The sequence below is a fragment of the Melozone crissalis genome, unplaced genomic scaffold (assembly GCF_028551555.1).
Source record: "Melozone crissalis strain CALT ecotype California unplaced genomic scaffold, PUWL_Pcris_2 ptg000004l_1, whole genome shotgun sequence".
NCBI lineage: Eukaryota > Metazoa > Chordata > Aves > Passeriformes > Passerellidae > Melozone > Melozone crissalis.
Window position 1 is genome coordinate 30,832,168 of NW_026535782.1, and position 15,049 is coordinate 30,847,216.

Consider the following 15,049-nt stretch of genomic DNA (forward strand, 5'->3'; position numbering starts at 1 on the left):
AGATAAATGGAGGATCAGGCTACAAAACAAATCAGAAATAAAGCAATCAACTACACTGTAAAATAGAAAATCTACCTGCTTGCTCTAAATGAAGCCAAACAAAGGCTCAAATACCAGTACCTCTACTCTTTTTTTTTCATCTTTAAGATGAAGTTTTAAAACTAAACCTTAAAGATTATTCCAGCTTTTATCCACCCTCCTACTTTCCTTCATTATACACACACACACAAAAGGACTTTTGAAGATTGCTAGCTACACTTCAATGGGTGCACTTTAAGTGGGGTTTTTCATTGTTGTACTTTGGGAAACAGATTTGTAACAAATTAAATACTCTCAGTGATCAATAGGAAATGTTGTATTGGTGTAACAAGTTTTTACCTTAAATGAACTTGTCAGGCATATAGGCTTCACATCCTTTCACCTCTTAATTGCTGGAGTAAACTATCACCAGATACTGGCAGTGCCAGAATTTTGAGGGGAGAAAGACAAGAAACGGTTGGAATACCAGGGGTGAACACAATTGTTTAATGAGCCAGTGTCCCTTTGCTAGAATACAGTCCCCATTTGCTGTTATCTCTCTGTGCTTCAGGCATTTTGTTTGTCATACAGTTAAAGCATGACTGAACATGCCATTCTGAGACTGTTCTTGTTAAATAACATCTGTGGCTACAACCAGTAAAGGGAATGTCCTCTTACAGACACGAGGCATGCCACCTAAAATTTTAGTCAAGTTCTTAGAAGTAAAAAAGTGAGAAAATAAAGTGATTACTTTTCTTCTGTTCCCAAGAAATTTTCTTTTTCAGTTACAACTGCACCTTCCAAATCAAATTGTACCAGTGTTTTCATGTAACACATGAAAACACTGACTAGAAAATTCATAATTTTCTCAAAAGTAAAATATTTCAAGGAATCTATTTCCATAACTACATGACATTATTTATAGTCCTCTCTGGAAGGGCTGCCTATCACAGAGAGAACATGTCCTTCCTTGGACTGCAGCTGATTCAAAGCTAAGACCTTTCAAATGAAACCAACTGCAATTACTTTGGTTCAAGCCTAGATGCAGAGCTGAATTTGGAGTCTGGTGGCTATCCCTAGGCACAAATACCTGTGACCTCCCCCACTACATCCTCCAAGCTTCTTTGTCTGGACAGGCAGCTTCCCCTCTCACCCAGCACACAGCCACATTCAGAAGCCAGCACCAGTCCCTCTGAGCTCACTTCTTACATCCCATCATCTATGAAGTTCACAGAGTGCTGGCCTACAAACAGTTCATGCACACAAGGACAGCTAGAAAAATATGGTCCAGGCTGAGTTCCAGATATAAGGCAGCATTTGCAATCCCTGATGGAAACCCCTTTATGGCACAACATACCCAGTGATATTTCAGGGGATTCATTCATGATTTATTAGTGCAGCTTCCTAATAAACAGTGTCCAAGCAGAAGAACCATCCCTGCACAAAAGACAGAAAAATCTTAATTCCGTAAGTTGAATAAAAGTAGACTATAATGGAAAAAAAATCCGCTTAAAACTGTAGAAAATTATTTTACAGGCCTTCTTTCCTTTTTGCTAATCAACTCTTGATACTGACCAAATACTAGTCCAGCCACAGATCCTAGTTCATACAGTCCCTCCTAGCTTCCACTGGAGTCCTGAAACAGAGAACCAATGACTGTGGCAAACAACCAAATGGGAAAAAAAGACTCTTTACCATTTATTTCAGATTTAGAACTCTGCCCTGAACTATAGGTTGCATAAATGCTACCAATTCAATTTCATAGGGAAATAAAGAGGTGTATTTAAATTGTAATTTTAAATACTGGCTAGTAAAAATGTAACCAAACTAATTTTCATATTTAATCTTAGATTCATACACATTTATATGAACAAAAATTTTGGTCACCTGTGTTTTAAGAATGGCTGTAACAAACCTTCCATTTCGGAACCTATAATTAAAAACATGGAATATATAACTTGACTGGAACACACTTTTCTTTCTCCCTTCTGACACTCAAATACTGCTGCTCTACTTTCCCTTTGTCACATGCTCACCTCCATTTTCCAATAAAAGTTTTATCTATCCCGTACTCATTTTGGAGGTGCTGTGGAAAATGAAGAGAAAATCCAGCCACACAGTCGCTGCAGATTTGAAAGTTAACACTTATGCAACCCTGCCTGGTTTTTCCCAGTATTCTTCAAAAAAGTTTATCTCAGTCTCCAGACTACGAGGAATTGCAAAAGGCTTTATAAATACCATCTTATATGCAAGTATGAGCATTGGATACAACATGCATTCAAGACAACAAAAAACTAAAACAAATATAAAAATAAACCAATCACCTCTGTTTAATGAGCTGCTTTTTATTTGTCATGTTCATCAATTTTCTCCAGACACACCAACAAAATTATCTCTTCTAAACTACATCTGTAGTTAGCTACCTTTCCTTATCATCTGTTTTTTTAAATATCAGGACATTTTTTCATCTTTGTTGAAGGCCTGCAACATATTACAGGATAAACACGTCTTGAATTTATCCTTCAGTTTCGCCTTTTTTTTGTTATTTCCTATGATTTCATCAGTGAATCTAGTAAATTGCTCCTCAGTTTCTGCCTCAGGCTAAAAAACCCAAGCATATTTAAAGAAAGATTTTTACAGGTATATTTTAAAGGAACATAAACCCTTCCATTGTGCCAAAGTGCTACAAAAGCTATTCTCTTTAATACTGCTCCTTCCAAACTGAGATCTGACAGACAGACTCAAGCCCATGCACCAGGTGCACAATCTGTACTCATTCAGAAACAACTGTACTCACTCAATACAGTGGCAAGCACACCAAACACTCTTGGAAGTGGAAGCAACACTGACATCCAAAGGTCTGAGAGTCAGCTTGACCATCACTGTATCACATTTGCACACCCACATTTTGCATTATTTCCATATGGAGTCACATAAGGTCAGCATGATTTATTAACCACAAGTTCAGCAGTGCCTGAGCACCTTCCTGGCCCTTCCACACTGATCCAAGGAGGATCTCAAAATAGAAGAACAGCTATTCTCAACCTGAATTAATAAGCTGTAGCACCTAATACAAGGCTGTAGGGATGCTTACACTTATTATAACGGAATAGATATTAACTGATAGCTTGCACAATGTACGGAATCCAGACTTCAGACCTCATTTTCTGGTCTCTCTACTCAAGTCAGCAGTAAGTGAGTGTTCTAAAGCAGAAAGCTTTAGAACATAAAAAGATACAAACAACCTCCACATCATTCTAAATAAATAGACCACAAGAAAAATATGGCAAATCAAAAAGGGAAGCAGAATGGCAGCTATGAATACGTCGTACATGCAAAAACACATCAGTATTTCCAAATTCTTGGTTTGATTCTAAAACATTCCTGCATCTCACTAAAAACGTAATATGCAATGAGAAGTGTTTTTTTTTTTATTGAGCTGCTTAGCAACACCTGCATTCAAACAGCCTCTGGGTGACTTTGACAAAAACTGATTTGACATCTGACAAGCCCCAATTTTTTTTTAAATGAAAGGAAGAAGCAAGCCCACAAATGGGATATATTAAAACACCCATTTATGTTTTAGACTAAAAAAGATAAGGAGATGCTCCTCAGTTTCTGCCTCGGGCTGAAAACAACTCCCATATTTTGCTGTAAAAGTCAACTGCCTGAGGTGCAGTATTTCACACAAGGTAATTACAATGCACATCACCTTCAAGAGGATACAGGGTATCTCACTGTACAAGTCTTGTTAACTTTTAGCTTATTTCTATTTTCACAAAATTACCTTTAGAGTTTCTATGTCTTTCTAGCCATGAAGAAGTATGACAGACTTGGTCCTTTTCAAATCTATTAGTAAGAGATCAAAAGAATAGAGAAATAGGCTGAATAGGAAACTCTTTGACAGATGGGTTAGGACTAACAAAATTCCAGCTATGCCATTCAGAAATATCTGAATGCTGGTACCTAAATATTTGGTTGTCAAGTGTGGGGCCCTAATTTAATTGTTAAAAATGCTTGAAGTGCCCAGTTCCAATATACTTCATTGGAATGCTTTATCAGAGTACTTAACACACCAAACATATGCTTCTTAAACATTCGGCTGTAGAATTCCAAATCTGAAAAACTACTGCATTTCTGACATTCCTACAGTCTTTACTACCTTTGTGAAAGAAATGTGACCATTTTCTAGGCTCAAACATCTTGAAAAACAACGACAAATCATTAACTAATGATTAAGCTCCAAACATATCCTTTACCTCTTCTCAGCATAATATAGTATAAATGAATGTAATTTAAAATACAAAAAAAATAATGTGGACGATCTCAATTCATCATATCTTCAGCTATTTTTCTAAAAGAATAAAACCAAAGGATTGCTCTGTCAAATGTCTCTACATTCAGTTTTTAAATCTTTCAGCATTTCTCATAATTTTGCAGATGTTTTTAGCTTTTGTCTAATTGAAATGACGGTGTCATACAATCATCCTTTGAAGTACCACATTACAGACACATACACACACAAAATCTTTTATCTTGGAGTTAGTGCATTAATTTAAAGAGAACTTTTAACAAAAGGACCTCAGAGCTTTTATAGGAAGGAAAAAATGGTAACCCTAAATATGGCTGTGTAGCAGACAGAAGTTAAACAACTGGTTTAACACAGGTCTAAACTATAATTTTCTACAGGACCAAGCATTTCCATGTTCCACTCCAATTTCCACATTCCAAAAATATCTATATCCTTAGTCAAAACAGATCTTACTCAAAACTACTCCTCAAAAGAAAACAAACTACAAACAAATAAAGATAAGTTTTTGACTTTGTGTTCTAGAGGCACCTGTAGCAGCTACCAGCTTCAGGAAAAAACACAAATCATTAAATATTACCTGTGAAAAGATAATAGTTACTAGAGTACAAAGAACAGAGCAGTCACACATGGAATCTTTTCCAGGTTCCAGGCTGTTTTCCTACATTCTGAAGAATGTGTATCATACAGGACAAAATGAGGAGAGTTGCTCAGTTAACAGAGGTATGAGTCCTTACTCATACTGCTAAGCACTGTTTTCTGACCAGAGATCAATATATGACTCTTGATATCAGACTTGTGAAAAAATGAAGTCATGGTCCTATTTCAGATTAGATTTAGTCTATAACTGCTAATAAACTTCATTGCCACAAATAAAAAATACACATACTCCATCTCAATCTGTGAGTTACAGTCTGGGACACACACTACAAGCACAACCACTGCCAACCTGCAAACAACTAAGGCTAATAAGGCACTGGCATAGTTCTGGCTGAGCAAAGCACTCATTAGTTGATCAATATTAATAATAATTCCTAGTTCAACCTGCAAAAACAAAATGTATGTTTATGGAAGAAACTGAAATTATACTTTGTATCACTGATCACTCTGTTCATTGCATCTTGGGAGTATTCAGATTAAATTTGTTCTAAAAGCAGACTAAGAGTTCCTGGAACTCTTTTGAAAGGGCTGCTCACCCTATATTGTTGGTTTAAGACTTTTTTGGTGTTCACTTTGTTTAATAATCCATCAGAGTACCAGAATATTAATTAGCTCCTAAACTCTGCAATAAAGGTCATCTTTCAGAAGCTCAACAATCTTGAGGAAAATATACAGTAACTGGTGAACAGGGATCATGACATGAGGCTTACAGATACCACATTGAGTTTCTGCAGGGAAGAGAAGGAAATAATCATAGAGAGGTATCTCATCATCTAGGAGAGTTCTTAGAAGTGTGGACCTCACTGTCAGCTGATGTTTTGTTTACTAACAGTTTACACAAGTTGAAGAGGAGACTGAACACATAAAATCATATTAATTTCTGTCCATTTAGCAATTTCTATACAGTGTAGCAAGTCTTTGAGATGAAAACTGCCACGTGGCTAGAAAACTATCTCACAGGAACACCAGGCAACATTTCTGCAGACTTTTTCCTATGTGTCTGATTATGGCCATGGCAGGAGCAGGACACTGAGCAAGGTGGTCCTTTAGTCAGACACACTGCAATTAGTCTTATTTTATTGGTGCACAGAGAGGAAAAATTAAGCTAAAGAACTTTACGAACAGCATACAGTGGGAAGAGACCAATCCACATGAGTGCAGGTTTCAGAAATCCCATGTTCCTCCAAACACTAAACTGCATATTGCATGCAAAACAGTTCATAAAATATGTACCAGTAACTACAGTGGACAAGTAGGACATGAACAAGTTCCTATAATTCACAAAAATAAGCAGTAGGGTCAGAAAGTGCTGAGCAGGAACAGTGAAAGAGGAGAATTCCCCATTACTACTTCCTTCTGCCTCCCGCTATGGTCTCTCACACACCTCACACATGTCTGTGGCTCAGACACCACACATACAACCAGCTCTTATTTCACAACACCTTTCCACATCTGAGTGCTGCATGCATTCTGCCCAGCTATCCTGCCTTTGTGCCTCAGATCTTGTTATATCACCTATTTCTGCCCATCTAGATGGTTGCTCTTCCAAAAAACCAAATCCATCTTTTTTCCAACCGTCCCAGGCAGACACCAAGTAGAGCTAGGCTCTTTACAGCAGTGCATGGCAGGAGACAATGGATGTAAATGTAAAGGACAGACCAAAAGAAAGGAACAGTCATGTCCTGGTAGCATTGTCCAAAGAAGCTGTGAAGACTTCATCCTTGGAGATTTTCAAGATCTGACTGGATGCAAGAAGGATGAATTTAAGACCTCCTGAGGCTCATTTCAGCCTTAATTACACTTAGATTCAATACCTACACAAAGAAAACACCCAGCATTGCACTGGACTATGCTTCCACAAGTCTCTCACCTACTAAAAAGCTTCTGACTTAAAAGACTCAAGACATCAGTCACTTACTTAGGTTTCAGATCAAGAAAATCAATTAAATACTGCAAAAAACACTGCATGAAGCCCATACCTAGCACTTTGTTGTTGCTGTTGTTTAAAGGTGAGTAACAGTTGAGAATTAAGACAGGTAAAAATTGCAGATGGCACAGCATTACTTTTGTTTCTCTCAGGGGGTTTTTTTTGGTTAATTTATTTTTTTAAGCTTACCTTAATTCAGGATGATGTTCCTGTATTTTGTACCAAACATAGCTACCACCTAAGATGATGTGATTATTACATGGTAAGACTATACAACAGAGTTGAATATAAGATTTTCAGTCCTAGAGTAAGAGAGACCTAAATGTTCCATTCAGTTCTTCATAGCAACATCCAAGCTGATCAAATACAGTCAAATCCTGAAATAAAACATCAGGGTTGTAGTTTTTATTTTAATTTCCCATGACCTCGTCTAGCACAAAAAACAGGTTGCCCACTTAGTCTTTCAAATGAAATTATTTAAATACACAACTTCAACCCTGGGGGAAGAAAAGTTGCAGAGAAAACCACACATGAGTTTACATAAATGTAATAAGTGTAAACTGGATACAGTTTTAAGAACACAGTACAAACTTGTATGGAACCAATCAACAGTGGCCCTTCCAACTTGCCATCAACCAGGACCCCCAGGTCCTTTTCCACAGGGCTGCTCTCCAGCATTACACTCCCCATTTTGTGCACACACCCAGGGTTGCCCCATCCCAGGTGCAGAATTCAACACTTGTAATTTTTAAACTTCATAGGGTTGGTGGTTGCCCAGCCCTTTTATTTATCAATGTCCCTCTCCCTTCATGGCAATAAACAGCTCCTCCCAACTCAGTGCCATCAGCAGACTTACTTAGCATTCCTTCCAGTCCTGTGTCCAAGTCACTCATGAAGATGTTGAAGAGCACAGGGGCAAGGATGGAAAAGAGCCCCACTAGTGACAGGACACCAGCCTAATGTAACTCCACTCAACACAACCCTTTGCTCACAGTTGCTCACCCACTGCATGACATGTTTATCCAGCTGTGTGTTGGACATTTTGCTCAGAAGGACACTGTGACAGACATTATCAAAAGCTTTACTGAAATCCAAAAAGATCACAATGGCATCCACTCATCAACTGGAAAGTTACCTTGTCAAAGAAGGAAATTCAGTTTGACAAGCAGGACTTGCCCCTCATGAACTTGTGCTGGCTGTGACCCATGACTGCACTGTCCTCCAGGTGTTTCTCCAAAACTCCCAACATAATCCTCTCCATGATTTTACCAGGAACTGAAGTAAAACTGAAAGACCTGTGGTTACCAGGGGCAGCCTTCTGGCCTTTCTGGAAAATTGGGGCATTTGTCAAATTCCAGTCGATTGGGACCTTTTCACATTCCTGAGACCATTCCAGAATCATTGAGAGAGGTCTTGTGATGACATCAGCCAGCTCTTTGAGCACCCTTGGATGAACTCCATCAGGTCTCATGGATTTCGAGGGATTCAGCTGGAAAAGCAAATCCTCTATGACACTGGGGTTCAATGGGAGTTTATCATTCTCACAGTCATGGTTCTCCAGCTCAGGGCACTGGGACTCCAAGAGGCCACCACCAGTGTTGAAGAAACAATTAAATCTCTGCTATGTCTACGTTCCATTTTTTGAGGTGACCATCTTCATCACATATATTATTTCAGCACTGCCTTTTGCTATCAACATATTTTAGAAAGCCTCTTCTATTGTCTCCCAGAGTTCTGGCCAGCTTCAATTCTGACTGAGCTTTAGCTACACCAATTTTCTCCATTTTCACCCCACAGAGGTGAAACAGCATCTTTGTAATCCTCCTGTGTCCATGAACATTGCTTCCACTGGACATACAGTTTCCTTTTTGCCTTAGCTGCAGAAGAAGATCCCTGCTCAGACCAGTTAGCCCTTTGTCTCGTATGCCTGATTTTCAATATTTTCAAGTTACCTGCTCCTGTACTCTTAGGAACGTGGTACTGAAGAGACCAGCACTGTCAGACCACAGCACATTCAAAAGCATCTTCCCAAGTGACCTTACTCACCAGTTCCCTGAGCAGCCTGAAGTCTGCTCTTCTCATGACCATTTAAAACTTGATCACTTCCTGGTCACTGTGGCCAAGACAGCCACAGACCAGTCAATCCACTCCACTCACAAGCCCCACTCTGATGAAGGCAACAAATCAAAAAGGGCCCCTTTCCAAGTAAACTCCCTTAGCATCTATATCAAGTTACCATCCAGGTGCTCCAGGAATCTTCTGGACCTGTTTGTGTGGTGCTCCCAGTTAACATCTGGCAAGTTAAGGTCCCCCATAAGAACAAGGGTGGCTGATTTCTATTCCTTAGCTCCTTAAAGGATAATTCATCAGTGCTGTCATCCTGGCTGAGTTGCCTATAGAAGACTTCCACAATGAAGTTTGTCCCTTAATCCTTACTCAGTAGCACTCAACTGTGCCAACTCTGAGCTCCATACATTTCAGCCCCTCTATGACCTCTTCACCTCACCGCCCCTGCCTGATCTCTCCTGAAGTGCCTGTAATTGTAACACAGCAGCCACAGGACTCATCCCACCAGGTTTCACTTTTACCAATGATATCACATCTCTGGGATTAAGGAAGCTCCTCTTCCTTGTTCCTCTTGCTGTGTGTGTCGGTGTAGGAATGTTTCAAGTGCAGTTCACTGTAGACAACACCTCATGGGGATGACTGACAGACCTCATAAGCACACAGTTCATCAAATTTTGCCAACCAGTTCCATTGCTTATCACAGGCAAACCTGGTTTTCTCTCAGGCTTGCCAGTGATAAGCAACGGGATGGGCACACCAGGCCTGGAAGGTACACACACAGTGATTTAGAAGCTGCTACAGGATTCTGAGATTGGAAGTTTTTCACACTTTAAAGTTTATTAAAAACTTAGTTATGATTGGTTTTTTGGACAAATAACTTCCAGTACCTAGCTATGTCAAGATATTAAAGCATACTCTTAAACAAAACAAAACTGGAAAAAAATAAGGATAAGCTTATCATATGCTAAAAAGAGATGGAAAGAAGAAAATATGCCCTTTGAACAGGTATTGTCAGGAGACTTGGTCAAAATCACAATTCACAAAGGCATTAAAAGCAAAACAAAATGGATTGTTTAATCTCAATACAATTCTTTTATCAGAACCTGAAAATGTTTCTATTCACCCTGCCACATCTGAAAGAAGAACCATAAATGGAATCCTAGTAAGATGTGTTCACTAGAGAAAGCCAGCAAGAGAATGGCCTAACCTATCATTAATGGCTCTCCAGGTCAAATAAATATACTTCAGACTTCCACTACAACAGTACTACATCTGCATGAATGGTAAGCATGTAAGTCAGATGCAGGGGTTTCTCCTAGTACTCTGAACAACCACTTATTGAGGCTGTTTTTTCCTCAACACAAAACCAGACAAGTTGTTTTACAACACTACTGATGTTAGACAATGGAAAGACACTACCTCGTTAATCTCAAGATGTAACATGAAGACACTTTAATCCTCAGGTAGGGAATCACTAAGAAAGATAATGCTGACGGCAAACTTCTAATCAAAAGAGCTCAACAGCCAGTACAGGATTCCACTCCTCTCTCTGTTTTCCAGCCATTCAGAGAAGGATTTCGATTCCTCTACAACACACACAGTAATTGCTATGCCCGACACATGTAGCACTTAAATTTTCTTGATATTTTTCCAGCTGGAACACAGCAACTTTCTGTTAGTCTCAACTGAGCACACTGGACTTCTCTAGCAGCAGGAACTCTTTCCCCACAGAAAGCACTCACTGCTCTGCTTGCTTCCAAGGCTGCTGTTCCGTACAACACCTACCAAGCACCACACACACACTGCCTTCTAAACACACAGGCAGACTCCTGACGGGGAGCCATCAGTGGGGATGCAAAAAGCTGTATCTTTACTGCTATTCACAAGAACACAGACTGGCTGAACATCCTTTGCAGAGTCCATATTTGAATCACTTCTGCCTTTCACTCCAATATTTCCCACGAACAGGTCAGGAGACTGTTGTGTCTCAGGTACAAAATACACGGAGCAGTGTTCCTTACACCTTTTAAAATCATTCATCACCTTGTTATTAGCAAAAGAACACTTCCCAACTTAGATGACTTCCATATGGTTAAGTAAAAATGTAAACTGTATCTATACTGCACATATTACACAAAACCCAGCTATACAACTGTCCTTGCTAAATGAACCAAGATTTTGATTATATATATATATTAAAAAAGTATATTATATATACTTTTAAAAAGGTAACCACAAAAATAGTTGTTATTATCCTTTCTGGAGTTCAGAAAAAAAAACATCCACCCAAAAAAAAAAAGCCTTACTCACACAGCTATATCAGCATAATTCTCAAATGTAAAGTTACAGAAGCAAAGCTGCAGTTTAACCAGTGCACCGTGGCTTGCCTGGAGTTGGACATAATTATGATAACAATACAAAACATAACTGTTATCCTATATATGGATCCTCATAAAGCACTGTCAGGGAATAATGGGAGCTCTGTGTTTCTTAAATAGGCATTAGCACAACTGTAAATGAGGAAAATGCTGCAAGTAAACTCAACACCTGCATCAGGTGAGTAGCTGCAAACTGAGAAACACATTCCAAACATAATCAAAAATGGTTATAAAAGTTAATATTTAAGGAAGATAACATACATAGTAAGGGTAATTACATATAATTCAGTTACCTTTTACAACCTGAAGAATTGTTACGAATCAACAAAACCCAAATCCCACAGCACTTAATATTTAGACAAAATCCAACTTCCAAGAATCTACGAGTGCTGAAAGGAAAAACACTGTATTTCCAAAGCCATTTTCAAAAGTCACCATGACTTAGAAAAGCACTAGTGCTTAGAAGGTAAAATAAACAGCCTTTACTTTTATCATGGTGGTCTCCAAATACAAAGCATTGTCAACTTCCAACCTGTTACCATCTGTTTTCACAGCTTCCAGTGTGGTTTCTGTCCTCCACCAACACCCATACAAAATACAGTTAGGACACAGAACTCTTGAAGAACTGGCCCTATTACCTTCCCATTGAACAGGAGAGAAATTAATCATTAATAAGTAATCTGCTAACATTTTTCATGCCTGTTTCAAGATAACTTAGACAACACTAACTGTTCTTATTCTGCCACCTTTCCTATCAATAATTTCTCCAGCTGCATTGCAAATGAAATTAAATCCTACTTCTTCAAGGCAGAACCTATTTTTGTATTCAGTTTTTGGGCACAAAAGCTTTTAGGCACTTCATGTCTTCTAGGAGTGCATTTTTTCAACAGGTACCAGTTTTCATTTCAGAGGATCTTACTGGTCTCCACCACAGTGGCATGATGATCATAAAGGGGAGATATTTAGCATAAAGTGTCTACTTCATTCTTACAAAAATTATTTTCTTGAAAAATAAGACAACGAAACATCCAGCAAAACTCTAAAATAACATCTCCTGAGAACCAATTTTAAAACATACACCATCAAGAGCTACAAATAGTAAAATTCAGGGTGTATTACTACCAAGTCATTATGCCTAGCACCAAGTGAGAAAGACAATAAGAAACTGGAGTATTGCAGATTACTCCAACAAGCCATCATCTACATCACAGCCTTCTTTTGTCTGAGAACTTCGGCTGACCAGCTTGAATCAATACTTTAAAGCATTTTCTCATGACTACAAAGCTGTATGAAAGACAAGTAAATAGTCTGCAAAGCATTAACCAGTAAGTAAGTACTCACATTTGACACTGGAGACTGTTTTTGAAGCTGTTCACTACCAGGAATGATCTAGTGTTCCCTAGCTAAACAATTCCTAGGAATGCATGTGGCAAGGAATAAAAACATTTAAGAAAGGTGAAATACTGAAAAGAGATAGCTCTGCATAAGTATGTCCTGGTAAAAAATGCAACACTTATTAGTAGCAAGCTCCTCCAATGACACCTTGTACAACAGTTACCTACAGTTATTAAAATTTGACCCCAAAAATGTGATGAAATGCTTAATTGCTACTTATAGAAGCAATCAGTATAAAGGTACAAGAAGTTTCCAAGAGGCACCAACACATGGGACACTCAGCAAAGTTTAGGGGGCAGGTGGGAACTTGTTTCTCAATGCCTAAACACGTTACCCTTAATAAATAAAGATATCCTTAAAAATGTAGCAAATTCAAACACAGGATTCTAATGGCTGCTGAGCAAGGAATGTGTTTTCCTGGAAAGCAAGACACATTTTGAGTAATACTTTAACCAAACAAACAAACAGAAACCCCAACCACAACCAAACTCGCCAAACCCCAAACCACACCATCCGAAATCTACCAAAGGAACAGCAGTTCAAAGAACTGGGATGTTAGTCCCAAAGAGCAAAAAGAAACCCACTGCTCAAAACCAACCAACCAAAGAGAGTACAACTAGGGACAGGGTACACCACAGAGACCCCTAAAATACACATCATACAACACCTGCTGCAACGTGCAAAACCCTTACTGGCTGGGCTAGGACTAGTTCACTTAGGGAAGTAAAGATGCAGCATTTTAACGTTCCTATAAAAGGCACAAGGGGTAGGTATTTAAGGGCGGTCCATATAAAACAAACAAAGTACAGTCTATGAGGCTTGCACACCCTGAAAAAAACCTAAAATTACTCACTTGTATTCACCACTTTACAAAACAATGACACTGAAGACCTATGTCAAAACTCTTTACCTCAAACTAAAGACTATGCAAGTAATTGTTCTCAAAAACCACAGTTATAAAGATTTCTACTGTTCCTGAAACTCACTTCTCAACCTTCCAAGACCACCTCACATGAAAGGGTGTGCTGTGAAAGTGCCTAGGATGTCACAAGTGACTTCAGGTGTGAAAAACACAATTTCATCTTCTCCTGCTGCTTCAGAAACAAAGATCTTTAATTTTCTTGACTTACTTTAATAATCCATAATATTAACCAGAAGAATCTTTTTTCTACAAAAATATGGTGATCACCAATACTAGTTCAAAACTGTAGACAGAAATACAACTCTATTCAAAGTTTCCTGTGGCCTTTCTTATTAACTGCAAAACAAGCTAAAAGCTTAGTTATCATTCTTCTGAATTCCTCTAGGAGTATTACAAATCAATGCCAGATTTTTATACTAGTAGCAAACCACAGAGGACAGTGGTGTTGGCTGATAAAAATATCTTCCTCTGCCTCAAAAAAATGCTCTTCAAACCACTACATTTTTTCCAGTGCAGGAAATTCTTCTGGCTTCCAAACTGAATAATATTTACACCTTAACATCTATTCCAACCTGATAAATCAATTTTCTCTCATTACTATTATTTCGACCATACTTTAACAGGCACGTGTTTGATCTCCAAAAGGTTTGAACTTACTCTCTGTCGACAAGAAGCTACTAAAAAAAAAAAAAAAAAGCCGCAAGTTAGGACAGGTCTAGTTTCTTTAGGATAAATGACACCCCATCTGTGGGTCGCTTGGGACGCCGCCCTGCCCGAGCGCCGCGCGTCCGTCCGGCAGCGCTGCCGCCCGCGGCGGAGGGAGAGCGCCCGCCAGCAGCGCGGCACCGGGGCTGCGCCCGCGCCCCCAGCGGCGGCTCCGCTGCGGCCGCGCCCCCGTCCCGGCTCACCTCGGCGGCCGGGATGTTCACCACACCTGTCGACCTCCTCTTCTCCCTCAGCTTTCTCTTCTCGATCTGCCCCTTCCCCTTCCTGGCGCTGGGGCCCGAGCTCTTTCCCTTGGCGGCCAGCTTCTCCTCGCCCTCGGGGGAGCCCGGTGCGGCGGCGGGCTCGGCCCCGCGGCTCCCGGCGAGAGGCGGCTCCTTGGCGGGGGCGCCGCGGCCCAGGGCGGCGCTGGCGAGGCTGACGCAGTTCAGCGCCCCGCCGGCGGGGGGCGCCGCGCGCTCGGGGGGCAGGTTGCTGTTGTTGTTCAGCTCGGCGGAGGGGCCGCCCCCCGCAGGACGGGGCTCCCCCCCGCCCGGTGCGCCCGGGGCCGGCGGTGCCTGCTTCGCCCGCATCTTCTCCCGCTTGGCTTTCCATTCCTCCAGAAAGTCCGTGGTGCTACCCCCGGCGCTGCGGTAGCCGCCAGTCGCCAT

The 15,049-nt window shown here is 40.1% G+C and overlaps 1 protein-coding gene across 1 annotated transcript in view; it reads right to left on the reverse strand.

Moving 5' to 3' along the window:
- The window catches only part of PAWR (pro-apoptotic WT1 regulator), a 70,215-nt gene extending 55,166 nt beyond the window's left edge, over window positions 1–15,049 (reverse strand). Inside the window, exon 1 of the mRNA XM_054277689.1 lies at window positions 14,585–15,049. Coding sequence (XP_054133664.1) covers window positions 14,585–15,049 — 465 coding nt within the window. The remainder of the gene's footprint in view (window positions 1–14,584) is intronic.